Source organism: Primulina eburnea, chromosome 3, assembly GCF_022965805.1.
Source record: "Primulina eburnea isolate SZY01 chromosome 3, ASM2296580v1, whole genome shotgun sequence".
Taxonomy (NCBI): Eukaryota; Viridiplantae; Streptophyta; class Magnoliopsida; order Lamiales; family Gesneriaceae; genus Primulina; species Primulina eburnea.
Window position 1 is genome coordinate 52,629,305 of NC_133103.1, and position 25,614 is coordinate 52,654,918.

General features: G+C 34.9%; 2 protein-coding genes and 1 non-coding gene across 3 annotated transcripts; 1 reads left to right on the plus strand and 2 right to left on the minus strand.

Annotated features, from left to right (window-relative positions):
- Positions 1 to 440: 440 nt before the first annotated feature.
- On the minus strand, positions 441 to 4,869 carry LOC140827914 (uncharacterized). Its single transcript, XM_073190860.1, has 11 exons — positions 4,588 to 4,869; positions 4,452 to 4,499; positions 3,475 to 3,651; positions 3,328 to 3,394; positions 2,554 to 2,618; positions 1,800 to 1,878; positions 1,610 to 1,725; positions 1,421 to 1,500; positions 1,140 to 1,209; positions 860 to 937; positions 441 to 788 (listed from the first exon to the last, which is right to left on the minus strand). The coding sequence occupies exons 1-11, from the start codon at positions 4,804 to 4,806 to the stop codon at positions 711 to 713; spliced, it is 1,077 nt and encodes a 358-aa protein (XP_073046961.1). The 5' UTR covers positions 4,807 to 4,869; the 3' UTR covers positions 441 to 710.
- Positions 2,847 to 2,909, minus strand: LOC140828773 (small nucleolar RNA snoR101). Its single transcript, XR_012117338.1, has one exon. It is a non-coding gene; the product is annotated as a small nucleolar RNA snoR101 (small nucleolar RNA).
- A 4,984-nt stretch (positions 4,870 to 9,853) lies between the features above and the next one.
- On the plus strand, positions 9,854 to 11,010 carry LOC140827474 (protein FANTASTIC FOUR 3-like). The gene has a single exon (XM_073190149.1). The coding sequence runs from the start codon at positions 9,854 to 9,856 to the stop codon at positions 10,874 to 10,876; it is 1,023 nt and encodes a 340-aa protein (XP_073046250.1). The 3' UTR covers positions 10,877 to 11,010.
- Positions 11,011 to 25,614: the final 14,604 nt, after the last annotated feature.

Sequence of the window (25,614 nt, forward strand, 5' to 3'; positions counted from 1 at the left end):
TTGTCTTTGACAAATCAAGAAATGTTTCCTTTTGCCCATTTTTTTCTTCTGTTTTTCGAAAGATGGTAAATTCATGTCATTATTCCTCGTTGCTGCCATTCTGGACTATTTATTGGTAAGCCATTATTTGGAAATAAAATTTTAGGCTATTTGAAAGTGTATCACAACCCGATCTCCCAATTCGTAAACTTTTGTGTCAACAGGGTCGGGTTATTTACATAATCACGAGTTCTGTAAAATACAACCGAACACCAGACTGACCTTAATTTATTCTTTTTACTCACTTATTCTAATCGTGAAAAAATTCTCTCTTAAAGTTAAGTTTATCCGAAATTTGTAGCATTCCTATCAGCTTATCAATCCAATCCATTCTAAACGTTCAGTGATTTGTAGCATAGTAGATTATTTACCTCTTAGAAAGCCATTAAAAGGGGCATGCATGGATTGCAACTTTTGCAACTGGAATTCAGTCCATACCAGTTGAGTACACCAATTTTACTCTAAAAACTTTTCCATAACCTCCACTAATTTTCTCTTATTTTTCCATATTTCCATAATGCCTACACATACAATGGACAATAAACTCTACATATGCCGCGATTTCGGATCCTATGATAGAGTGTTAAAGAAGCGAAAGTTCAGAAATCATATTCGAGATTTGCAGCAATTCGTAAAGGTTAACAGGATCTTGCCTTCTTGAGTCTCGACTTCTAATTCAAACTTTGATATTTCTTTGAAACACGGTTTATCGGTTCTTGAAAATACTGAAGTGATATAAAGATTGCTTCCTGTTTACAGAAGACAGGTCTTAGTGAAGGTGGTGCAATTCACTAGCTTTACATGAAAACTGTAGATGTACCTCTGTCCGAATTGTCCTGCTTCCTTGATGAGGACATGTGTTGAGGTACAAATCAAAAACATCGAGCACGGTTTTCCCCTGCAATTAGAACACGTCTAAGTATAACATACACTCAAATAGAAAAATTAGGCAGTGGTTTGAGTTAATCTTTCAAAAAAATAAGTTTAACAGGTGATACTTAAAAATTGTATATGAGGATGAAATGAAGAGATAAGCTGGTGAAGCTAAGGCTCACATTCAACAGTAAGAAGTTCACACATACAAATTTTCAAATTTGTACCTTCAAATTTTCATCTTCTTCAACACACTCTTCCAACCCCGCGAGACCGCCAAAAGCTATTAGAAGGTGCCTAAACACAAGATTTATTCGTAAGCCAATTAAAGATTTATTGTGAAGTAACATATGCTCTGCACATTTTGAGTTCGTCTTTTTTTCTCTGGGAGTCAGGGGGGAGGAAAAAGACGACTGGTGTCACAGGCAAAAAAGCCAGCCAAATCAAAATCGGGGATAATACTTTATATTCCTGATAAAATAAGTGAACGCCAGTAACATAGAAGTACCTGAATGACGGTAGAGAAAGTTCCGATGAATTAATAACTAAACCATGCTCAGAAGTACCAATCCGGTGATCATATCCTCCCTGTGATTGAGCAAAAAATAGTTGATAAGCAGATATCTTCGGCAAAGGGTAAAGTGATTGTGTCATGCAGCCCATGCTCACTAGTCAGGCCACAACAATAACTAGGCACCTTGTATGGGGAATTCTTGAACACAGAACTAATGTTGGAAGCATATCGAACTCTATATCCCCAGTACATGCCCTCTTCTCTTGGCGTGGAAGGTGGGACGATTTTCCGTAGTTGATCTGAGAATTAAGAACTCGTAAAATTGACGCGTGCACTCTATTGTCCTCAAAAAAGAGGTCCATGGACAACAAACCTCTATCTATATTACGATTAGTTCCCATTGCTACTGTTACTCTTTCTCCTGCTTCAACTACTTCATCGACCACAACGTTCTGCAAAATAAGACCTTTAAATCATAAGCAACCAGATTCAATTCAATCAAAAGTTTCAGCTATTGTCGCGTAATACCATATCATGTAATCTTCATTTATATATATCAAGTGCAGGTTGTACTCGCTTGACGAGACCAAGGATGGATTTTAAGACTGGAATGCGAAAACTGAAATTTAGATGTGGAATGAGTGTTTAGCAACAGAGATAATGGCAAGAGAAAAATAGTCCATGTAGTACACAGTATGAGTGCGTGCAAGGCGCGACAAAGTGAAATATTATTAACTCGAATCCATGCCCAAATGTCACTCAAGGAAGGAAGCTATTGCATTGCAGCAATCTGGCGAAGAAAATAGCGACGAGAAATTTGGGAAAATCTTTGGGAGGTACTGACGATAAAATATTCATAATGTGGGTTTATGGATAAAGATAAACTTCTACTAACATACCGATCATTGAAAAATATATACAAAATGTATTTATTGCACAAAAACAGTAGGCAAAAGTCTATCATTTACAGACGGACAAAATAAAATTAATTTGCTAAAAATAAATCATGTAAAAAAAAACTTGATCGCATGTGTATAAGATCATCAGAGGTAATTAATTAGTCAAGCAATAAAGACAAGATAATAACTACAACATGAAATGAGATAAAGTGGCAGATTATATATTACCTTGCTAAGACCCACATCAACAAGCGTCCCTACAGAACCTCCAACTAGGTTTTTCCTTGTGATGCCTACCAAGAAGAAAGAACCTCGTACATTTCATTAATGGTAAATATTTACTAAAAAATGAAAACCGAAAGGAGGAAAAAGACGAACAAACAAAAAAATTGAGTAATACAAGAAATTATAATGAGATGACAATAGCAAGGGCAAAAAATTGAAAAAGGAAGCTACTTAGAAAACAGTTTAGATGTAAAAAGAATTAAAAAAATGTTTAAATTAAAATGAGAAATTTTTTGGGCATCAGCAAAAATAATTCATCCACATGAACTTACCTGAAGTTCAGCGATCAAGTGTAAGACATCATTTGCCCCAAATACATAGACATGCTAAAGAAACAAAAATAACTGAATTGCAAATCCTTTTGTCCTTCGAGACAACTCCGATCAATTTTTTAATATACAAACTGATTCCTTAATTTGTATGTGGATAATTACATGAAACGGAACTCAAACATCAGCAGGGGACCCTTTATTTCAAAAAATGTTGCAATTTCTATACTTTTCCTTTCTCCTTGACTCATTCCAACAATACTAATGTCAAGCAAATACATGGATCCAATAGCTAACAATGAAGCATGTAGAGAGTCAAGTGACATCCCTTCCACTAAATTAAACCTAGCACAGTGAATCAGCTTCTTCAATGACTCGAAAAAGAAGAGAGAATGAGATATAACTATGATAGAGGTTCTTTAACTATGAAAGTAAATAATGACAATACCTTCTCTATATGAACACCATTCGTGCTTACGCAAATGGTGCGGGGCATCAAGTGGAGATAACAGACCCTGGACATAGACATACAATGATAATGATTAAATAATAAATCAGTTTAAGCATGCTGCCAATGTGAACACCAGATTCTCACCACAAATCTCAAACTGTTATGCTTGGGGAAAAGATCCTTCCTGAGATACTGTGGGGTCTCGAGATATGTCAAGATTCTCAGAAGAAAAGCAGCACCACTCTCATTGTCATCTGAATTGTTTAACACTGTTTCTGTGGATGTGTCCTCAGATATACTTTTGTTATCAACCACGATGATCTGTTTGACAAAAGCAAAAACCACCTGGTGACCACATCTACACCTAAACATATCTACGCCTATATCTGCATAGCTACTACATGTTTACAAACATTCATAATGCATAATGCTTATACTGAATAAATGAGATCGTACAAATATTTTAAGAGGGGAAGACGTGAAACTGCGGGAAGTGAGATAAAACCAGATCACAGAACCACTTGTCAAGATTATCAAAATGTGTGGTGTTTAAGTCACAAGCATCCACTTCTTTGTTTTGAAATACACACGCACTCGGACTACATGGTGTCGTACATAATGAGCAAATCATGGAGTATATTAAGTCAGGTAGAAAAAATAAAAATTGTTACATTAGGGTTTAATTTTTTGACTAGGATAACAAAAACATAATGAGATATCGCTATCTGAACTAATGTCAAAACATTCTTGTTAAAGAAACAACTTTCAACTCAGGGGATGTCATAACCAAACATAATAGATATCCTATTTAGCCTTTTTCTCTATAGGAGTTAAATGAACTAGTAAAAAGTAAACTAAGCATTTTCATGACTTGTCTTCTAACCGATCCTTCATCCAGCAAGATCTAACTTGAACCCATGTACGAAAGAAAAATAGCTAAACCCAAACGACAATAATCTGCATAATTCATCCATCAACCTAGCCTATGTAATAGGGGGCAATTAAAAAACCTTGCAGCCCGCAACCTCATACTCCACCTCTATTAAAACTTAAACATAAAAAATAAAGCAGAAATATAATCACAGCACAGATAAGCTCTTTCCAAAAGTGTAGAACTTGACCTCGTCTATTCTAAAAATGGTGGCCGCACGAGCAACCTGGCCAGCCAACTGCAAAGAAAATTAGTTGTGAAAAAATCAAACATACCAACATTTAAAAAAAAGTATGCACGAAAACCGTAGAAAATGAAAAAATTACTCGAGTAGCTAGTTCAAGGGACTGAGCATTATCAATAATGGACCCAGGAACAGCAATGCTAACTGTAGGCATCTCATTTGCTACAGTTTCGACGTATTTCTGCTGCTCTTTGATTTTCTTCTTCTTTTTCCGTTGATTTTCGTTAGATTGAGAAGCGCCGTTTACGGAAGAAAGATCATCTTGGCCCACTGCTTCGTATTCTCTCTTCTTCTTCCCCATTTTTTTAACTTTCTTTCTTGCCGTCAGCCTCGACTGGGGGTTTAAATTTGTGATTTAGGGTTTTAAAAATAAGTTTGTACAATGGGCTTCTCCGTAAGTACCACATGGACCTTAGTTTATAATTTTCCGTCGCCATCAAATATTTTACTTAAAAAGATAATTTGAATATGATTATGTTTTTCATTTTATTTAAATAATACACTTAAGCATAGTTTGGTACATATGATAAGATAAACATGTGATATATATAATATAAAGATAAGTTCAGGATAAATAAGATTTAAGATATCATATTTAATGTTTGGTATGATTTTAATAAGAGTGATTAAATTATATATTAGATTGTAATGACAAAATTAAGCTTATCGTAATAAATTTTATAATTTCAAAGTTATTGTTTGACTTCATATTTTTTATTTGTTCATGCGTCGATAGTGCTTGCATGATTTATTTATTTTTACCTAATTTTATATATTATATAATATGATAATTGAGCCTCTGATTTTGTGAGTCAAGTCAAATATCAATTTTTAAGGTTAATCGGGTGATACTAATAAATTTATTGAGATTTATAAAAATCAATTTATATAATTATCATTTTATATAATATATAAAAATAAATAAAAATATTTATTTGATTTTAATTTCTACCTACTAGCATAGATTTATAAAAATCATTTATAAATTGAGGGTAATTAAGTCATTTATAGTGTATTTTATCCTTAAATTAAAACTATCACACCTAATAGAAGGGATATTTTATCCTTCAATAAAATTATATATCAAGGGCCCATGATATTATCATGAGCTTTTTAAAAATGTACGAAACATAGGATAAAGATGATTATTTATCAATCCCTCCCTTATCCTATGTACCAAACTATGACTTAAATTATAACTAACATTTGTTCTTTTTGGTTAGATGAATGAATGGTCACAACCATGTCTTCAACTTCTCGTTAAATTTGAGATTTTCATATCAGATAAACTACAAATCGATAATATCAATATTGTCTTTCAAACACAATAAGTTTTGGTTCAAAAAATCTAAATTTTCACGTTACTTCTATAAAAATCAATTACAAAACTTAACTTCCATAAAAAAATTGTGACAAAAATACTCATATGCTAAAATCTAAGTTACACATGCATCATGTGTCAAGAACCACTAAACTACTTTGGAGCACAAAATTTTGAATATTACTTATTTTAGAAAATACATAAAAGAGAGTGAATTTTTTTTAATAGGATTTACATTAAAAAATCCACACAAAAACAATTGTGAGACGTGTATTTAATTTAATATATTGATTAATATTAAATCTCTCGTAAGATGGTCTCATGGTAATAAGTAATATTTTTGCATAAAAAGTAATATTTTTCCTGAGTGATTAAATAGAAGATGTGTCTCACAAAAAAATCGACGCACACATAGTTTTTGTGATTAATTAATTCATCCATACATGTCGGCCACATCATGTTTTTTTTTTAAAAAAATGCAACTTCATAGATTTATACAAAGATAAAAAAATACATTTATGAAAAATAATAATTCTTGGTTGAGTATGAACCTTTCACTATCATCCTTTTGTGGAAAATATATTTTTAATTAAAAAATCACAAATTAAATATGCCACGTGGACATCAAATAAGTTCAAATGTGGTATCGACCCATCCCGACATTCTACACTTGTTTCCCGATAAACATGAAGTTATATATGCTACATTTTGTCCTAATTCTTTCACAAATCGAATTCAGGAGTTATTGCAAGATGAAATGACAAAAAGAAAACACGAGTTCTTGAGGTTTTAGCTTTAGGAAAAAAAATAAAATTACGGGAAATTCATCGGTTCAAACTATTAATTATCGACGGTCGAATTAACGTCACTTATTATTTTAAACTGACTAACTTTAAAAAGATTAAATCTTCATATGAATAAATTGAAAGACTGAAACGGGAATGGATCAAAGCTTGCTTACTTTTAATATATAATGCGCACCAATGAGATATGATTAGCTTCGTTCATGGCTGGGAAAATATATGATAAATATTATTTTAAAAAAATAAACAGCTTGTGACAGCTAACAATTAATTCATTTAATGCCCAAAAAAATTAATTCTAATATAATATAATATAGTATAGTATAATATATAGAACCGAGTAGCAGAAATTAAATAATATTTTAAAATTAATAGATTGTTAATATTTATTTATCCTCACACCTCACCAAAGAGAGATCATATTGCTATTTTGGTCATCGTTCACATTTCACCAGCAATTTCACAAATAAATGCAACATCGAATATCTTTTTTGAAGCCATCTAAGTATGAATTTGACTCCAAAAATATATTTTTCGAAAATAAAAAAAACTTTATTTTTATTTTTATTTATTTCTTTTTTATTTTTTTAACATTGTTATAAGTTTTTTAAATTTCATAATTTTTATTTTCACCTATCATGTATTTAATATATGTGACATTTAACTCAATCCTTTTTTTTTTTGTAAAATTTATTATAGAAAACGATGCTAAAATCCGAGTCAAATTTTGAAGAAAAGAGAAGTCAATATCAAACAAATTGTTGACGTGAAATCGTTGGCTTCCTAAAAGAAGAGAATTTTATTATTCAACTCCATCCTCGTCATTATCATATAAACCATTAAAAAATTGTTTCACTATATTAATTACTATTAATTTTTATCTTTCTAGGGACTGGGAAAGTCTCAATTTCTCGATTAAATAATATAGACAGGTCACGTTATATTTATATATATTAAATTATGGTTAATGATTTACACTTTTGATATTTCTAAATTGAGCATGTCTCTTATGAGACTGTCTCACGAATCTTTATCTTTGAGACGAGTCAACCCTACCGATATTTATAATAAAAAATAATACTCTTAGCATAAAAAATAATATTTTTCATGGATAACTTAAATAAGATATATGTCTCATAAAATACGATCCATGAGACCGTTTTACACAAGTTTTTATCCTCTAAAAGTAACAAAATATTTCAAAAAATGGCCTAATGAATTATTTTGTCACTTCAATCCATCCAAATATACGCTTTCATTGTTGTACATAAAATACTGTCTATGTGGATCTTTTGTAAATTTATTTAGGCTATATATATTTTAAGGGAAATTTGATTTGTTTTTTTTAAAAAAAAATCTACTAATTGTTGAATTTTGGTCCAATAAATTTTCAAATTTTGATTTTAATTTTAATATATTGACTTTTAATTTTCGACTGTTTTGGTCTAATTGTTTATGTGACACTGCAAAAATACTGACGTGACATCTAAAACTTTTGAATTGTCGGATGCCACGACAATAATTGGGTCAAAATAGTCGAAAATTTAAAATTGATTTTTTAAAAAAAACATTCCAAAATTGGATAAATTAACAGTCAAAAATCATTTTTCCTTATCTATTACTTTATATTAAACTTGAGGCATCATTAAGACTGTTAAAGGATAAATATGTCAAAATCAAAATTACATTCACTCAACCATATGATTGAATAATTATAATCTAAGTTTCAAATAGGTTAGATTCGTCGGACTGACCCGTCCTGCTATATAAAATAGGTGGGTCGATAATTTCTCAGCCAACCAAATGGTGGGCCGACCCACCCCGTTCCACCTAATGACGGATTCTGCATTTCTGGTGGGTTGCATGATAGCCTGCCCCAACCCTTAACCCGTCAAATTACATATAATATTGTCAAGTTAACACGTCCCGTAATGGGTTAGGTTGGTGTTTTTCTAACTCGCCTAAAAGGTGGCTCGCCCCGCTCCTCCTAATGATGGATCGAGCATGTTGTGAGCTCAACTATATACCGTTTTGACACTTTTACTTCCAATTTAAAATTAAAAAAAAGCTAGCAACTTCTTACACTCCATAATGTTCACATTTCTTATTCCTCGTCTTTTTCTAAATCATTATCTACTTCAAAGTTTGCAACCATCAAATCTATAATTCTTGTTTTTATCAGAATATTAAACAACACACAACTTCTCTCTTTATACCTATACACAGGCTCGTTTCACTCTATATTATTCTATGATATGCATTGCATGTGTGGCACTAGTTTTTTATTAGGGATGTCAATGGATCCGAGTTTTATCCAGATTCGCAATGGACCCGCGTGTAAGAAATGGTTTGAACATACTAAATGGGTAATGGGGTGGGTCTCGAGTCCAATTTTTCAGACTCGTCCAGATATAGGACGGATCATGGGTACTATAATACCCGTCTCATACACTTCCCATACCCGCCCTATATATGTGGATATAAATATTTTAGGGTTTTAGTTTTATTAATTTTCATTTTTTTAGTAGATCACCTCAACCATAACGATCTTGACTATTCCTATGTCAACTGTTGCATTTGAATATGCTTTTAGCAATAGTGGAAGAATAGTTGGTCATCATCTTAGTAGACTTAAATATTGCATACTCGTTGATTTTATATTGATCTGTTTAAATTATGTTATGACTTATTTTTGGGAATGTCAAGATTTTTTTGGAGAGCTAGTAACTCTTTTTTTATGTAATTCTTTATGTCTGTTTCATAATTCAATCATGTGAGAAGAAATATTTTTTTTTTATTTTCAAAAAATTCGGGTCTCACGGGTCTACCCGATCTCGTTTCGTATTCGAGGTGGGGTGGGTCCGAAATATATTTAACCAGGATGGGGCGGGTAGTGGGTCAAAGTTTTTTTTCTTAGAGAGAGTTTTGGGTTTAACCAAACCTGTCCCATACCTGCTCCATTGACATCTCTAGTTTTTATGAATCATATTTTGTAGAGGACAAATAATATTTCACACACATATATATCTAAAAAGATATCCCAATCCCAATATTAAACATCCTTATCTAAAGAATTTTTTTCCTATCCACTCGAGGGAGTTAGATTAGATTAGATTAGTACCAAATCAATTCAAGAATAGAAAACAAGTATGGAAATAAAACAAAAAATGCAATATTTCCTCTTATTTTCCTTTTATTCCCAAACGCGTGTGTGTGGAGGATTAATGATTATAGAAAATCAAGTGGTGCACACACAAGATCTGCTGGGCACTTTTGTGGACTATAAATTCACATTGATCCCCTTCAATGATATGTTCATTCATTCTTTCTTTCTCTCTTTCTCCACCCCTCCTCCCTCTCCTCTCCTCTCCTCTTCTGTTTCCCAAAACCTTAATTCATTTTCAAGAAAAAAAATAAGAAATACCCAAAACAAAGTACACATGTCAGCCACAGTGTGTCAAAATATTGTTTTTTCTTGCTTTGAACTCATGGCGGAAACAGCCGCCACCACTATAAAGCTCAGTGTTTCGGAGGCGGCGCCTCCCACGCCGGCGTCGGATTTTCAGTTCACCAGCTGGGGTTGTCGCCGGATCTACTGTGATGATGCCACGAACAGCAAAGGATCACTGGGCGATTATAGTTTTTATCCGAACCCTATATGTGAAAAATCATCGATTGCGAGGCTCAGTGCAAAAAGCCTCGAAATGTGCACGGAAAATTTGGGGAGCGAAACGGGCACTGATACCATTCCCGATGTTGGCAGCATTTTCTCGTCTTCTAGTTCGTCTTTCGATCAGGAGAACTCGTTGAGCTCTAAAGGAAGCGATCAAGAAAAGTTGAAGAACAACGTGAAGCTGCAGCCGCCGAGATACGAAGAGGCAAGTTCGTGTCGGAAATTCCCGCCGCCGCTGACGACGATGAGTGGGACAGGTTCGATACAGGTCCGCCGCCACTGCGAAGGAGGCAGGCTGATTATCGAGGCGGTGGAGAGGCCGTTGAGGAATTCTTATCTGCAGGTGGAGAGGGGTGGCGGCAGGCTCAGGCTGTGTTACCTGACGGATTCTGAGTCTGACTCGGATCTTGACACGACGGAGCCGCCTCAGGAAGAAGATGAGGCCGGAGGGGTTTTTGAATCGGGGACAGAAGAATTCGGGTTCCAAATGTTGAGTCGCTGTAAGGAAAGGAGGCATGAAAATGGTGGGTTGTGTAGTAATTGGAAACCTGCATTTTGGGTGGCAACTTCTTGAAAATAAGTTATATTTCTATGTTTGTTTTTTATTTTTTGGACAACATTAGATTTAAATGGATTTTCGTTAAATGAAGAATTTGAAAAAAAATTCCTATAAATTTGATGTTAATATATTGGACTTTTGAGAATCAATTTATATGAAATTCCATTCCACTTTATTCAATAAAATAATCATGGTTCATACTTCATAATATGTATTCCAACATGTATAAAAAAAATTAATAAATCAATAATTAAGCTCCATAATACAATATTATAACCATAAAAAATTTTAAATTATGGGTTTGTAAACATGGTAGGCCACGTTCACTCAATAAAACTAAATTAAAAGTACTAAGATGTGAGCAATGACTAACTAATGCAGGAAATAATGGTCGGGAATGAAAACCAATCAATTCAAAAAATTATACATTTCTTGTAGAAATATCAAATTGTGGAGAGGGACGATAATTTAATAATCATCATCTTTAATCAAGATTCTTATTTATTTGTCCCCAAAAGTGTGGAAGCCGCCACTTCCTTCCATTTCAAAATAAATACCAAGATTTCCATAAGATTTTTTCATCGTCGTTATTGTATTTGACAAAAACTTGTGTGAGACAGTCTCATGAGTCATATTTGTGAGATGTGTCTCTTATTTGGGTCATCAATGAAAAAGTATTACCTTTTATGTTAAAAATATTACTTTTTATTGTGAATATAGGTAGGATTGACCCGTCTCACATATTAAAATCCGTGAGACGGTCTCACATAAAACTCATTCATCATATTTTACAAAATATTCTAAGGTATACATTTGTCGGTATATTGTGTGAGATATAAGGTGACATAGAGAATCTTAATCGGTCGGATTAAAACTCGGTCGAACGGATTACAAGACGGGATAGGTCTGAGTCAACTTGTTCATTGACGACATGTTGGAGATATATACTTATTTTGCATATTGTACATATATATATATATATATATATATATATATATATATATATATATCATATATATTATTATTAATACTTTTTTTAATTAAATATATAATAGATTCATTGGCATAACTCGAGTTGAACTTGTTGAATTTTAAGACTAAGACGAATCTAAAAAAAGAAATAAGACGCGTCTGGGTACGATTGATAGTTAAAATCCTAATTTTTTTTTAATGGAATGCCCAAACCTTGAACCTGCTCCATTGCGAGGTCACATTTCACAAAGTTAGACAAAACAATTCGTGTAAGACAATCTCATGGATTGTAACAGATATCTTATTTGAGTTTGTTAGGATCAATGGAATCCGGATATCTCCACACTGGTATGATATTGTCCTCTTTGGGTTTTAACCCTCATGGTTTTGCTTTTGGAACCACCCAAAAGACCTCATACCAATGGAGATATCATTCCATCTTATAAACCCATGATCTTTCTCTAGATCTTCCAATGTGGGACTTTGGTTGCATCCCAACAATCCTCCCCTCAAACGAAGTTCCACTATTATTCTCATAGTCCGAGCCTCCCCTCAAGCCTTATTCGCCCTCCAATCGAGGTTACTCCACTTCACTGCGTTGTAGCGCACGCCTTACATGAATACCGGGAGCATCAACCACCTCGAGAGTTTAATCAAGGATTTTTACCGGGAGCTCTCACCTCCTTCGTTTAGGTATCAAGGATTCCACCCACATGGCTCGATCTAGACCATGGCTCTGATACCACTGTTAGGACCAATGGAATCCGGATATCTCCATACAGGTATGATATTGTCCACTTTGGGTTTTAACCTTCATGGTTTTGCTTTTGGAACCACCCAAAAGGCCTCATACCAATGGAGATATCATTCCATCTTATAAACCCATGATCTTTCTCTAGATCTTCCAATGTGGGACTTTGGTTGCATCCCAACAAAGTTATCAATGAAAAATTATTACTTTTTATGCTAAGAGTATTATTTTTTATTGTGAACATCGATATGATTGATCAGTCTCACACATAAAAATTCGTGAGACCGTCTCACACATAAAAATTCGTGAGACCGTCTCACACATAAAAATTCGTGAGACCGTCTCACAAAAACATATTCTCACAATTAATATATAAAAACAACACACGAGATCCAATAAAAGATTATGCCAGTGTGGATGATTGCGATGTGATCATCCAAGTTGAGTTGTACGGAAAGATAAAAATGTCTCGAATCACACAAAAATCATATGGTCGAAAAAAAAAAATGTAGATTTCGATCAATATATGCGTACACACTAATAGTGTAATGAAAATCCCACGAAATTGTTTATTTCAATGTGCTTACACATTTAATTTTGATTTTTTTATATTTAATTTTATTATTTTTAAACATCAGCTACACGACTTTGGATGTACAAATAAGGCTTAAAGCAGTATGGTGAGATTATGTTAGTCACGTAAATTTCATTAGATAATTCTTCTACAATAAACTCGACCGAAAAAATATTTATATTTAGAATCGAATTCATGACTATTTATCTCGTGCTTACATATTCTATTAACTCAAATATGGATGGGAGTTTTATTTTATGTGTGTATATCTTTCATGGACTAGATTGATATTTAGTATTATGAGACACACTTTTGTTACATATAACAGATAATATATATATATATATGTGTGTGTGTATATATATATATATACACACACACACTCACGCGATTACGAGGTCCATAAACAAACTAATATAATTTTAATCATTTTAAATATGTCCAGCAGGGTCCGTAAAGTTGAAGTTTTCTTCTTCAAAACAAAAGAAAAAAATATATATTTTTGGAGGTATCCATGAGTCCTATACGTGAATTCACCCATTTTATCTATATAATATAATATATATACACACAAAAAAAAAATTATATATTTTTGGAGGTATTCATAATTTTCTTGAAAAGTGTGATCCAATTATTGAGATGCAACGAGGATATCGAATCGTTCATATTCAGATTATTCAAGAGGAAGACAAGAGACGATCGTGGACTTTGAGTATCCATTCCTTTTTTTATAGCCATCTCATTTTGAATTTATTATTATATACATAAAAGATATTTTCAAAGTAAATAATAACTTTTTTAACATGGTAAATAAAATATTTTGGTAAAAGTAATAGTGAATTGGTTAATTTGAAGAGAAATTTTTTATGAGTATTAAATAACAAAATAATGAAGAATGAAATTTATATATATACAAATAAAAATATATTACAACATTAAAATTTGGAGAACTTGTAAAAAAATCCCTATTCTTATTCTCAACTTTCTCTTTACTCCCTACTCCACTAAAACTTTATTTCAACTTCTCATATCTTTTAAATTTTCAAATTTACCCTTATATCTTTATTTTGAATAATTGATTTTTCATTTGTAAATAATGGCTCATCATACTTCCGTAAAATAAATTAAATCTTTTACCTCAGACTGGAGTACCACCGAGTTATATCCACCGTATTTTACAGACTGCTCCTCACAGCCCAATCACGCGATTGCAACCGATAGTTATCGACGTAGATTCCTTCAGCAGTACTTGGCACAACCCTAATTCGTTTCCTACCTTAGGGTGCACAATAAAAGATAAAATTTTGAAAATAATACATGAGAGGGGCTAAGAGCAAATATCTCTTTATTCAAACATCAACATTTTTAATACATAGTAACCTCCTTTAGAGGAGGAGAAACTTGTTTAGCTACTAATAGTAGCTGAACTCACTACACACACTTGAAAGAAAATTATTACAAATAGTTTGAAGAAAAATGAAGAGGTTGAGTGATGCCTTCATCTTCCTTCTGCTTCTTTATTTATAGAAGGCTCTTTCGGATTTGAAACTCGGACTTCAAATCTTCATAAGCCTTTACAGCTTGCTTGAGGACCATATAGTGGTTGAATGGTCCTTTTCTGCAATGTCTTTTTCTAGATTATTAATCTAGACATCAACTTTTCCCATTCTTTTATTTCACCGCACTGTCAGTAGGAATGCGTTTGAAAAAGATCAACTGTAATTTCGTCCTCTTTTTCTGGAACGTTTGAGCTAATGATCTGAGAGCTTTTAGCTCCTTCCTTTCATACTTGATTTTTCTTTTTAAAACCTTCAGATATGTAAAATACATTTTCTGTAGATTTTCTTTCTTGGTGTGTTTTACTGGTTCCAATCTGTCCTTATTTATAGATGAAAATTTCGGGACCAGTTGTCTTGCTTTTATTCATTGGATTTTTAAAGATATATTATCCAATGGTCTTTTGTCTTTTACCGCTCATTATTAGTGGTTTTAGTGTCATTTACCACATATTATTGGTGGTCTTTGTCCTTCCACTCACATGGTTGGTTTTTCTTTTTGCTAGTGGGCTGATTGTATGTACACCTTTAATTTTGTCGTGGAATCTTTGGTTTTCGTTGTCCTCGAGGAAAACGTGAAGGTGGTCCATCCCCACTTGTGCTTGTGTCGGTAAAGTGTTTCCGATCAGATCTCGATTTGAATCCTTTACCGAATTCAGGTTCCTTCTGGTTTTGGCATTCAAGGCGGATGTTTTATGACCATCTTCCTATATGTGCCATGTTACAGAATTTTCGGCGAGTCTTTTTACTGGCCGGCAGCTTGCTGTTCCACAAAATATTTCTCTTTTTCTTGAATAAATCTTCTGCAAAACTTGTGGTTTTTCCTGTCATGTTGTTTAACAGGAATGATCCGTTCATTGAATGATTATAAAATTTGAACGGGAACTTGACTTTGTCCATCTCAGTGAGACAGACCCATAAACCCCATGCTCTTCGTGTAAACATATCATCTTCAAAAATTGAAGCAACCAGGGGTGTTTCTTCTGTTGGAGGGTCCTTGATAAATTTTTGAACATTTGTATCTGGCCTCCTTAACTTGATGAAATGAAAGGCTTCGTGAGAACCTTTCCCTGCTGGTTCTGGTGCTGCACTGAAAAAGTATAGCTCCAAAACATCTCCTCTCGACAAATAATCATTATTCGCCCAAGTTTCATGAACAGCTTCCTGGATCCATTTTGGTAGTCCTGAAATTTCCGGAAAGCATGGTGATGTCGTATAAACTAAGGTAAGAGCCCCGAATTCATACCATGCCTTGACCTCCTTTGGATATGAAGTTGGTTTCATCCATACCCTGGGAAATTTTCCTGAAACATCAACCCTGTTAGTAGCTGGGTTAATTCCAATTCTTGTTTTCAATTTCTCCCAATTATGCTTATAAACCTGAAATGGAGAAATTATTGCTTCGTTAGTACCAACCTTAGATTTGCATGTATCAATGCGAGGTCTAAGGTTGATCTCTCCCTCTTCAATCCCCGAGGTGAAGGGTTGACTTGAAGACTCAAGATAAGGATCAGGAGTCTCAATTTTTGTTTCAGCCGACTAATCTGGTGATGATCCCGACTTAACACTTGTGCAAGGGGTATTTGAATCTCCCGCTACAGGTATAGGGTCATGTACTCGAAAACTCTCTATTTGGGAAACCAATGGCTTCTCAATACCTTGGAGGATAGGCTTTTGCATTACAGACCATAACTGAGTATATGCCTGTAAACAACCTGTAATTCGATCAGAGACCATTCTCTTATCAGCTTGTTGTAGCCTTCCCGCAACTTCTGCGTTAACGGCCGACTTGTTGAACTCGGTTTGAAGCAGTTCAAGGTGTTCTTTCAAATGCCTCTGCATCTTGATAATAACATCAATGTCAATGATGTCCATCTCTTGTTAAAAAATCTGCAAGAATATTTTCATGAGATTTTATTATCACAATATCAAAAATATAATTCTGACATAGTGCTTGCCTCCTTAAGAAAGCTTTCACCTTTGTATTATCAACTTTCAAAATGAATTTCTTTGCAAGTAAGAATAATGGCCATTTTTCAAAATCCCTTTTTATTGCATAAAATTCTTTCTCGTTGATATGCCATCTGATGGCTTCTGCATCTGAGAATAACCCACTACAATATCTACATGGTTGTTCTCCATCTGGTGTGAGCTTAGTAAGAACTGCTGCCCACCAATGATCACTGGCATCGGTATACAATACCAGATCATCTTCGTCTTGAGGAATAGTCATCTTTGAAAGATTTTTACAAACCTTCTTTAAATGGATAAGTCTTTCTGTGTGTTCTTTTGTCCATATAAATCTTTCATCTTTTTTCAATAATGGACTGAATACCTTCCTGTGTTTTGCTAGATTTTTGATAAACATCCAAGCAAAATTAACAACTTCTAAGAAACTTTGAAGTTGCTTATTGTCTTTAAGATTTTCTGGAAAATTCTGCACCTTTTCCACTATGTGTTCTTGTAGAATTATTCCTGACTCATCGATTTCAATTCCGAGGAATTCAATCTTCCTTATAGCAATGACCGTTTTCTTTTCAGATAAAACCAGTCCTCTTTTCTTGCAAACTAGAGAAAATCTCCAAATGCTTAATATGTTCATTCATATCTTTCGATGCTATTAAAACATCGTCAATGTAAACAAACATAAACTTAAAATAATCTTAAAAAAGATTATTCATCTTTCTTTGAAATATCTGTGGTGAATTAGCCAATCCCATTGGTAATACCTCCCAGATATAATGTCCTTGAGGTGTGGAGAAAGCTGTGAATTTTTGCTTTCTTCCTGCATCCGAATCTGATAGAATCCGGACTTGCAATCAAACTTAGAGAATATCTTGGCGTTGCGTATGCAACTAATCAAGTGTTCTCTACTAGGTATAAAATACCCATCAAACTCCAGAATTTTATTAATTTTTTGATAATTATTAACCAATCTGGGTTTTCCTTGTTTAATCTCACCATGATTTCTTACCAGAAAACTTGGACTGCTATATGGTGACATATCTGCTTTGATCAAACCAAGGTCCAAATGTTCCTTGATTATAATCTGCATATCTCTTTGATCAATGATGTTCATTGGGATGGGTTTACAACGAACAAATTCATACGCTTTGCCTTCCTTGATCTTAAGGCAAGCCTTGAGTTGATTTTTGTCCCACCATGCCAAGGGATCTTCATTATAATTTTCTTTGATCCTCTTCTTGACATCTTCCAGTGATACCTTGGATTCAAACTCTACTTCATTCGTCTGTAGAGTTATCTTAAGGAATTCTATATCGTCTGGTTGGAGTTTCTTATCTGCTCTTAACTGGAGCATTGTTTCTCCAAACAGTCTAGAATCCTTCATTTTTGGGTTCAGAAGTTTTCCTGAAATACCACGCTTGCTGCGAAACTGGATTGGCAATTTTTTGTAAAATGCCTCTCTAAGTCTCTGGACTATGATTTTGTGATCACATGGTGTTGTGAACATTAATCTTCTAGTCTCATTTTCTTGTGTATAGGACTTGAACATTTTTAGGAAATTATTTCCTAACAATATATCAGCTCCTGTATCATGAAAATAAATTGGTGGTGTCTTCACCTTGTACCAAGGTGTTTGCCCAGCACCGCCAATCATGATTTCAGTCATCTTAATCCCTTTACATAGAATTAAGATTCTTCTGGAAAAATCTCTTCCAGCAATCTTGTGTAATTCGTCTTCCAAATTATTTGGAAAAGCTACTCGTTTTGCTGTACATATTCCAGCTCCTGAATCAATATAGGCAGCAAAATATTCTGCCTTATATTGTTCATATAACATTCCTACTGGAATGTATATAGAGAATGGACTTGTGGTCATTGGATTTTTCACATTTTATCCGCTACCATAAAATCCATTCCATACTCTAGACGTTTCCAAGGTTTGTGTTCCTCGAGAAACTTTAGTCCAAGAATCAGTCGATCTAATTCTTTCCCTGCAATCCCTTGGATATAGACTTCCAATTCTCCGACATTAATCAGTCCTTGGTAAGTTCCTATCGTAGGTTGTTCCAAATAGTATATGGTATTACAAGGAAATCGATTCCTTTGTTTCGTAATATCAAATACTATTTCTACTTCCTTCCACCCTTCTGGGCATCTAAGTTTTCCTATTGTAGAAAAACTTTTTAGCTCATGTTGGGTTTCTATGACAGGCTTTTTATCCCATCTATAACTTGTAATTATATCTCCTTGAAAAGATAGTCTTCTTGATTCCAATCTAAGACTTTGATTCTTTTGTAGAATCGGTTTGTCTTGGATCTGGATATATGTTTCCTGTATTAAAGGAAACTCGACTCTTTCTGGATAAATTTCCTCAGCAACTTTTCCGAATATATGAGTGATAAGTGCATTTTGTGCACTTAAATTATCTTTATAAATCTTATACATTGTTAGTTTTCTTGGGCAGAATTATGCGTTTTTGTTATTTTTGGTGTGATCGCAGGAATTTAGGTATGACTACGGCATGAGCGTGAAAATGAATTAAAATGGCGCTTATGAGAAGAAGTGTGGGAAAAGCAAGAGCCGAGGGCAATGCATCGGCGCACATGCGCGACTCAAGGCGCGCACATTCGCGTTACAGGAAGAAGGCTCCGCGCATATGCGCGGAGCAATGACGCGCATATGCGCGCGCAAGAAGAAGGCAACGCAGTGAGACCCGTACATATGCGCGAGTCTTTGTCGCGCATATGCCCGCGGCGCGGAATTTCAGAATTAAATAGGTCTCGACGTGTTTTTTTAGGGATTCCGAATACTCTTGACACAGCCGCCATACCATTCGAGAAGATGAGAAAAAGTGAGAGCGCACAGAGCACGGGACGCGAAGAACAGAGATAAAAGACGGTGGATCCGGACACAGAGACGCACTTTCATCTCTCGCCAACACGTTCTTAATTCGGTGTCTTACTTTTACGTTTTTAATGATTACAAACAGGTTTTGTATTGATTTAAATTCGAGTATGAACTAATTCTATTTTCTAGAGATTGATGTAGTCTTGGTTGATCCTATGTTATTGACGTTTTGAACTTTCATGAATTAATTCTTCGTGTTTATCTGTGATTTCTTGTCATTAATGCTGTTGAATTACTGGCCATAATTCGATTGATCAAGTAATTAAGATCTTACACTCGACAGAGGGGATTGAATTAGGACATGGGAAATCGCATCGTCAGATGTTTATAATGTGCAAAATACGTATAACTCTGGTGAATCCATGAAAAGAACCTTCTTTACATTTGTTACGTGTTACTTGATTTTGAATAGACATATTAAAATCGGTAATAGGTAATACAATTCTATTTAACACTTGAAAAAGGAAATAGGAAACTTGCGAGTTCTTGGTTAGTAAACACGATGCAATTATATGACATGTTAGTTAATTTTAATTTAACATAAGGAAACCAGATGAAATCATATCTCTAGATTGCTTCACTCATTGAATTTCTACTGTGTGCTAGAATTACAGGATTTGTTATTTTATCTGAATTGATTATAAACCAACCATTTGATTTGTCTAAATAAAGTTGAGCTATGTCAATTATGGTAATTAGTATACAATTTTAAATAATTACTCTTCGTGGGATCGATAGCTGTAATCAAACCAGTACTAAAACTTGACACCGTACACTTGCGGTAGTGAAAACACGCAACAAGTTTTTGGAGCCTTTGTCGGGGAGTAAACTATTTAATTGAATATTGATATCATTACTAAGTAGTATTGATTTTAATTTAGACTTTATTTCATTGTATTTATTTATTTTGTTAATTAATAATCTTCTCTGTTTTGCAGTGCATGCGAAAATATCAAAATCCCGACTTGCTGATTTTTTATCCGAAAATTGAAAGAACTGCCAGGAGATTAAGAAAAGCAAGGAGAGACGAAATTAAAGCAATGGCTGAAAACAGAGATAATCAGAATGAGCTCCCTAGAGAGGTGCCAATCCGGGAACATTTCCGCCCAGTCATCAACGCTCACTACTCTTGAATAGCTCGTGGAACTATTGCTGCTAATAATTTCGAGCTAAAGCCCGCACTCATCAACATGGTTCAACAGAACCAATTTGGAGGAGCAGCCACCGCAGATCCCCATCTTCACCTCAGAACTTTTCTGGAGATCACGGATATGGTAAAAATTAACGGTGTTTCTGACGAAATTATTCGATTGCGCCTGTTCCCGTTTTCTCTTAGGGATCACGCAAGGAGTTGGCTCCAATCTCTACCGCTGGGAAGTGTTACTACTTGGGCAGATTTGGTTACGAAGTTTTTGTCAAAGTACTTTCCTCCTGCTAAATCTGCTCAGCTGAAAATAGATATCACCAACTTCAGGCAGAGAGAATTCGAAGTATTATATGAGGCGTGGGAGCGATACAAAGAATTACTCAGGAAGTGTCCGAATCATGGATATGCAGATTTGGTACAAATCGAGTTATTTTACAATGGTTTGGATGGGCCGACTAGAGGGAATGTGGATGCAGTCGCCGGAGGTATTATTTTTTCTAAAACACCTGATGAGGCTTATGAATTGCTTGAACAAATGACCATTAACAGTTATCAGTGGCCGAGTGAGAGATCTGGATCAAGGAAACCTGCTGGAGTGTATGCTGTAGACCCGATCACATTCACTTACTGCACAGGTTTCGGCATTAACCGCACAGATTGCAGCGATGAACAAGAATTTGAGACCGTAAAGCTGACCGAAGAGTGCAGTGCCATACTCCAGAGGAAACTACCACAGAAACTCAAAGATCCAGGGAGTTTTACTATTCTTTGTGTTATTGGTGGTTCTAGAGTAAATAGAGCTTTATGTGATTTGGGTGCTAGTATAAATTTAATGCCTTTTTCTATTTACAGGACTTTGGAGCTTGGCGAGGTGAAACCTAGCACTATTACTTTGCAGCTTGCGGACAGATCACTTACCTATCCACGAGAGATAGTAGAGGATGTGCTGGAAAAGGTAGACAAATTCATATTTCCTGCTAATTTTGTCATCTTAGATATGGAAGAAGACCAGAAGACTCCGCTTATCTTTGGAAGGCCATTCTTGGCCACCGGGAAAGCCGTGATTGATGTGCACAAGGGCGATTTCACATTGAGAGTAGGTGGAAAAGAAGTCGTGTTCAACATCTACAACACCATCAAAGGACCAAATGAGGTAAGTACATGTAATAGCATTGATATAATTGATTCATGTGTATCTCATATTGGTGCAGGTAGGATGACAAAAGACTCTTTAGAGAGATGCTTGTTGGAGTCAGATTCCACAGTGGATGAAGAGGACTGAGATGTCAAGAGGATTTACTTGCCCTTAATACGCTAAAGAAAAGATTAATGCCCCAACATGAAAAGTTACTTGAGGATGCAAGTAAAGAGGTACCAAAAGCATCCCCTGCATTGAAGGAATTACCGAGTCAATTGTGCTATGCATTCTTAGACGAGAGTTCGTCACATCCGGTAATTATATCTTCTGCTCTTGCTATTGATGAAAGGGATAGGTTGTTGAGGGTGTTGCGAGAATTTAAGTCTGCTTTGGGATGGACAATTGCTGATATAAAGGGGATTAGCCCTACTGTTTGTATGCATAAAATATTGATGCAGGAGTCCTATTCCCCAGATGTTGATCATCAGAGGAGGCTTAATCCAGCCATGAAAGAATTTGTGAGGGCTGGGGTATTAAAATTGTTAAATGCTGGTGTTATTTATGCTATATCTAACAGTTCTTGGGTTTCACCAGTACAAGTAGTGCCTAAAAAGGGAGGTATAACTGTAGTAAGAAATGAGAATAACGAATTGATTTCAATTCGTCCAGTGACTGGTTGGTGAGTGTGTATAGACTACAGGAAATTGAATGATGCGACTAGGAAAGATCACTTCCCCCTTCCCTTTATTGAACAGATGCTTGATATAGTAGGTGTTTATCATTATTATTGCTTTCTAGATGGTTATTCAGGTTACAATCAGATTGTCATAGCACCAGAGGATCAGGAGAAGACTACCTTCACTTGCCCCTACGGTACATTTGCTTTCAGGAGAATGTCATTTGGTCTCTGCAATGCACCTGCTACTTTTCAGAGGTGTATGATGGCCATATTTTCTGACATGGTCGAGGAAATAATGGAAGTTTTTATGGATGATATCTTTGTATTTGGTTCATCTTTTGATCATTGTTTGCAGAATCTAACGCTTGTTTTGCAGAGATGTCTGGCAAAGAATCTAGTGCTGAATTGGGAAAAATGTCATTTCATGGTCCCAGAAGGTATTGTGCTTGGGCACAAAATTTCGGCTAGAGGGATAGAAGTGGACAGAGCCAAAGTGGTGGCAATTGAAAATCTCCCACCGCCGAAGAACGTAAAAGGAATCAAAAGTTTCTTGGGACATGCCGGGTTGGATTTCAGTAAACTCATTTCTAATAAACAATTCAGAATGATGTGTATTAGATAGAGCATATGATATTTAATAGGTAATAGAATATGGCCTATTACCTTCTTTAATCAACCTTTTTTTCTTGAAGTTCTGATGCAATGTCAAGGCTCGGCTGAAATCTCGATCTGCCAGGTTGTAGGCTATCCTTGGATAGATTACTCCTACAATCTTTCCTGCACAGAAGTTTCCTGAGATTGTTCCCAGTACTGAATCTTGTAGATTCCCCATTCTTTTATCGCATATGGCAATATCAATAGGCGAATTTGTCCCTTCTTTGAAAGTAGCCTTTATCATAATCTGGATTGCTCCGATATGAATCCAGGACATAGTCCTTGCTACTTCTATCTTTAGTTTTTGTATATCCTCCTTAATTTCTTCGGAAGGAATTAACTGCATCTCCATTCTATTTCATGTTAGTTCCATCGGATTGCTATTTCCCTTCTAGAAACTTTATAGATTAGATGATGCTTTCTGTTTCTTAGGCCAAGACTTCCTAAGAATTTTTCTATCTGTCCTGCAGAGAAAGCTTGATAACTCTGTAGACTCGGATTTTATCTCATGATTCTTTGAACCATGTTATGAGATATTGTAGTCTGGCTGAAAATCCAGACATATCTTCATGTGTTTCGTGTCTAAACACATCATCTTCAGTCAGATTCCGATTCTGTTCCATAAGATTCTTCCTGACTTAAGACTTCTTCTACTTCATATATACTTTCATCTGAGGCAATATCATCAAACCGGTATACTTGAATAAGATCTTGGTAATAAAATGCTTTTTCAATATCCGGGGTAGGATCAAAGCGTTTAATGCCTCTTTTTTCATTTTCTGGACAGTTGGTCGAGATATGACATCTTGCTCCACATGTCCAGCAATTACAGTACTTGAAACTTTCATTAGCCCGAGTATGAGCTCTTCTGAAAGTTTTCTTTGTAGGTGTTCTTCATGTGCTTCGAGATGAACTCGATGCTTGGGATGATATCCTATTTCTTGATGGTCCGCTTCTTTGTCCAGATTTGTAAGATATGGCTTTCTGTCTAGACCATATTGTTCTTGGTTTCCAAGAACTTCTTCCACTTCGAGCATAAGGATGAGTTCTAAAACTTTTCCTTTTATGCATATGTGGTTTTCTTCCAATAATTGTTGGAAGATCATTTTCCTTACAACAGAAAGGAGTTCTTTTGTTGATACCCCTTAATCGTTTGTAATTCTTTTGTAATGCTGCCATGTGACACCATTCTGCCAACTTTCCTTTAAGGAAAGAGGCTCTTCTTGCCAACGTATCTGGATTACCAGGTACGTATTCCCTTATGAGCATTCTCTCCAAGGGCTTGGTATTTTTGCGAAGAAAAGCTGCATAGTTATATATTTTTCCATCTATATTTAGTGAATAACATAATGTATTCATCCACCAAACATATATCATGTAATTCAAGACTATACAGAGCTTGAGTGTATTTCTTATTCTTCTCTGTATCTTGACTGTTAAAATAGTCTACTCTTATAAAGTGTACTTTAAATAGGGTAGCCATTTTTTCAGTGATCTCACTAAGAGATTCACCAGCTAGGACTGACTCTTTCATGTCTAAAGAAGTCATGTCCCAAGCAATTTTCACTGATCCCATAAGACTCATTTCTAACAGTTTAATGAATCCTTATTTGTTGAGATCAAGTGTTCCTGCTGCAATTCTCATAGCAGATGTTCAATCGTCTATGAGATCTTCTCTGTTTTTGAAGTCTAATACATCAAGGTTAAGCATAACTCCATAAGGATGTATAGGATCCAAAACAGTTTTCCCGTAGGGTGTTTGGTGCAAAGGAATTTGATTTCTCCTTGCCCTTGTTCTCGCTGGGTGTGATCCTCCACCAGTATGGAAATCAGTTTGAGATTCTCGCATATTTATATTATGAGATCTCATACTTTCCCTTGGTGGTTCTTGAGAAGATGACCAAGTTATAACATGTGGTGTTTCAGCTACTGCTGTGTTCATCTTTAGATTTACTACTTTGAGATTTGCGAAAGATTCTGCAAGCTCTTGTAGATCCTCCAGACCAATCTTTTCTAAAGTTGTCATCAAATTAATTTCGTTTCTAAGACAGACTTAATTAGATTGATCATCTTTTCTTCTTCAGTCAAAGGTTTTGACACCACTCTGGTCTTCCCTTGTTGATGTAACAAATGTTCGGTACCAAATGATGGTGGTAACCATCCTCCTGAAATTCTTTTACTACAACTTGGTTGTTGTTCTAGTTTTTGAATTCTTGTTTGAATATCATTTATTATCCCAAGAATTTCTTCATGGGTTTCAAGGATTTTCTCAACCCTTTGAGGTACAAAGTATATCATATTGTCATAATTTTGTACTGTCTTTTGTATTTCCCTAAGATCTGAAGAGAGCTTAGAGGAATCTGAAACTATCTCCAGAAACTTGTTTGTTTGAATCATAAGATTACCTGAG

Bases quoted from the DNA above. Each gene is read 5' to 3' on its own strand.
- LOC140827474 (XM_073190149.1), top strand. From the start codon at position 9,854: ATGATTATAGAAAATCAAGTGGTGCACACACAAGATCTGCTGGGCACT.
- LOC140827914 (XM_073190860.1), bottom strand. From the start codon at position 4,806: ATGGGGAAGAAGAAGAGAGAATACGAAGCAGTGGGCCAAGATGATCTT. The intron at 3,652-4,451 runs GTCAAGTTCTAC...TTTGTCAAACAG, and splicing joins CCATTTTTAGAATAGACGAG to ATCATCGTGGTTGATAACAA. The intron at 2,619-3,327 runs GTATTGTCATTA...TCTTCTTGGTAG, and splicing joins ATGGTGTTCATATAGAGAAG to GCATCACAAGGAAAAACCTA.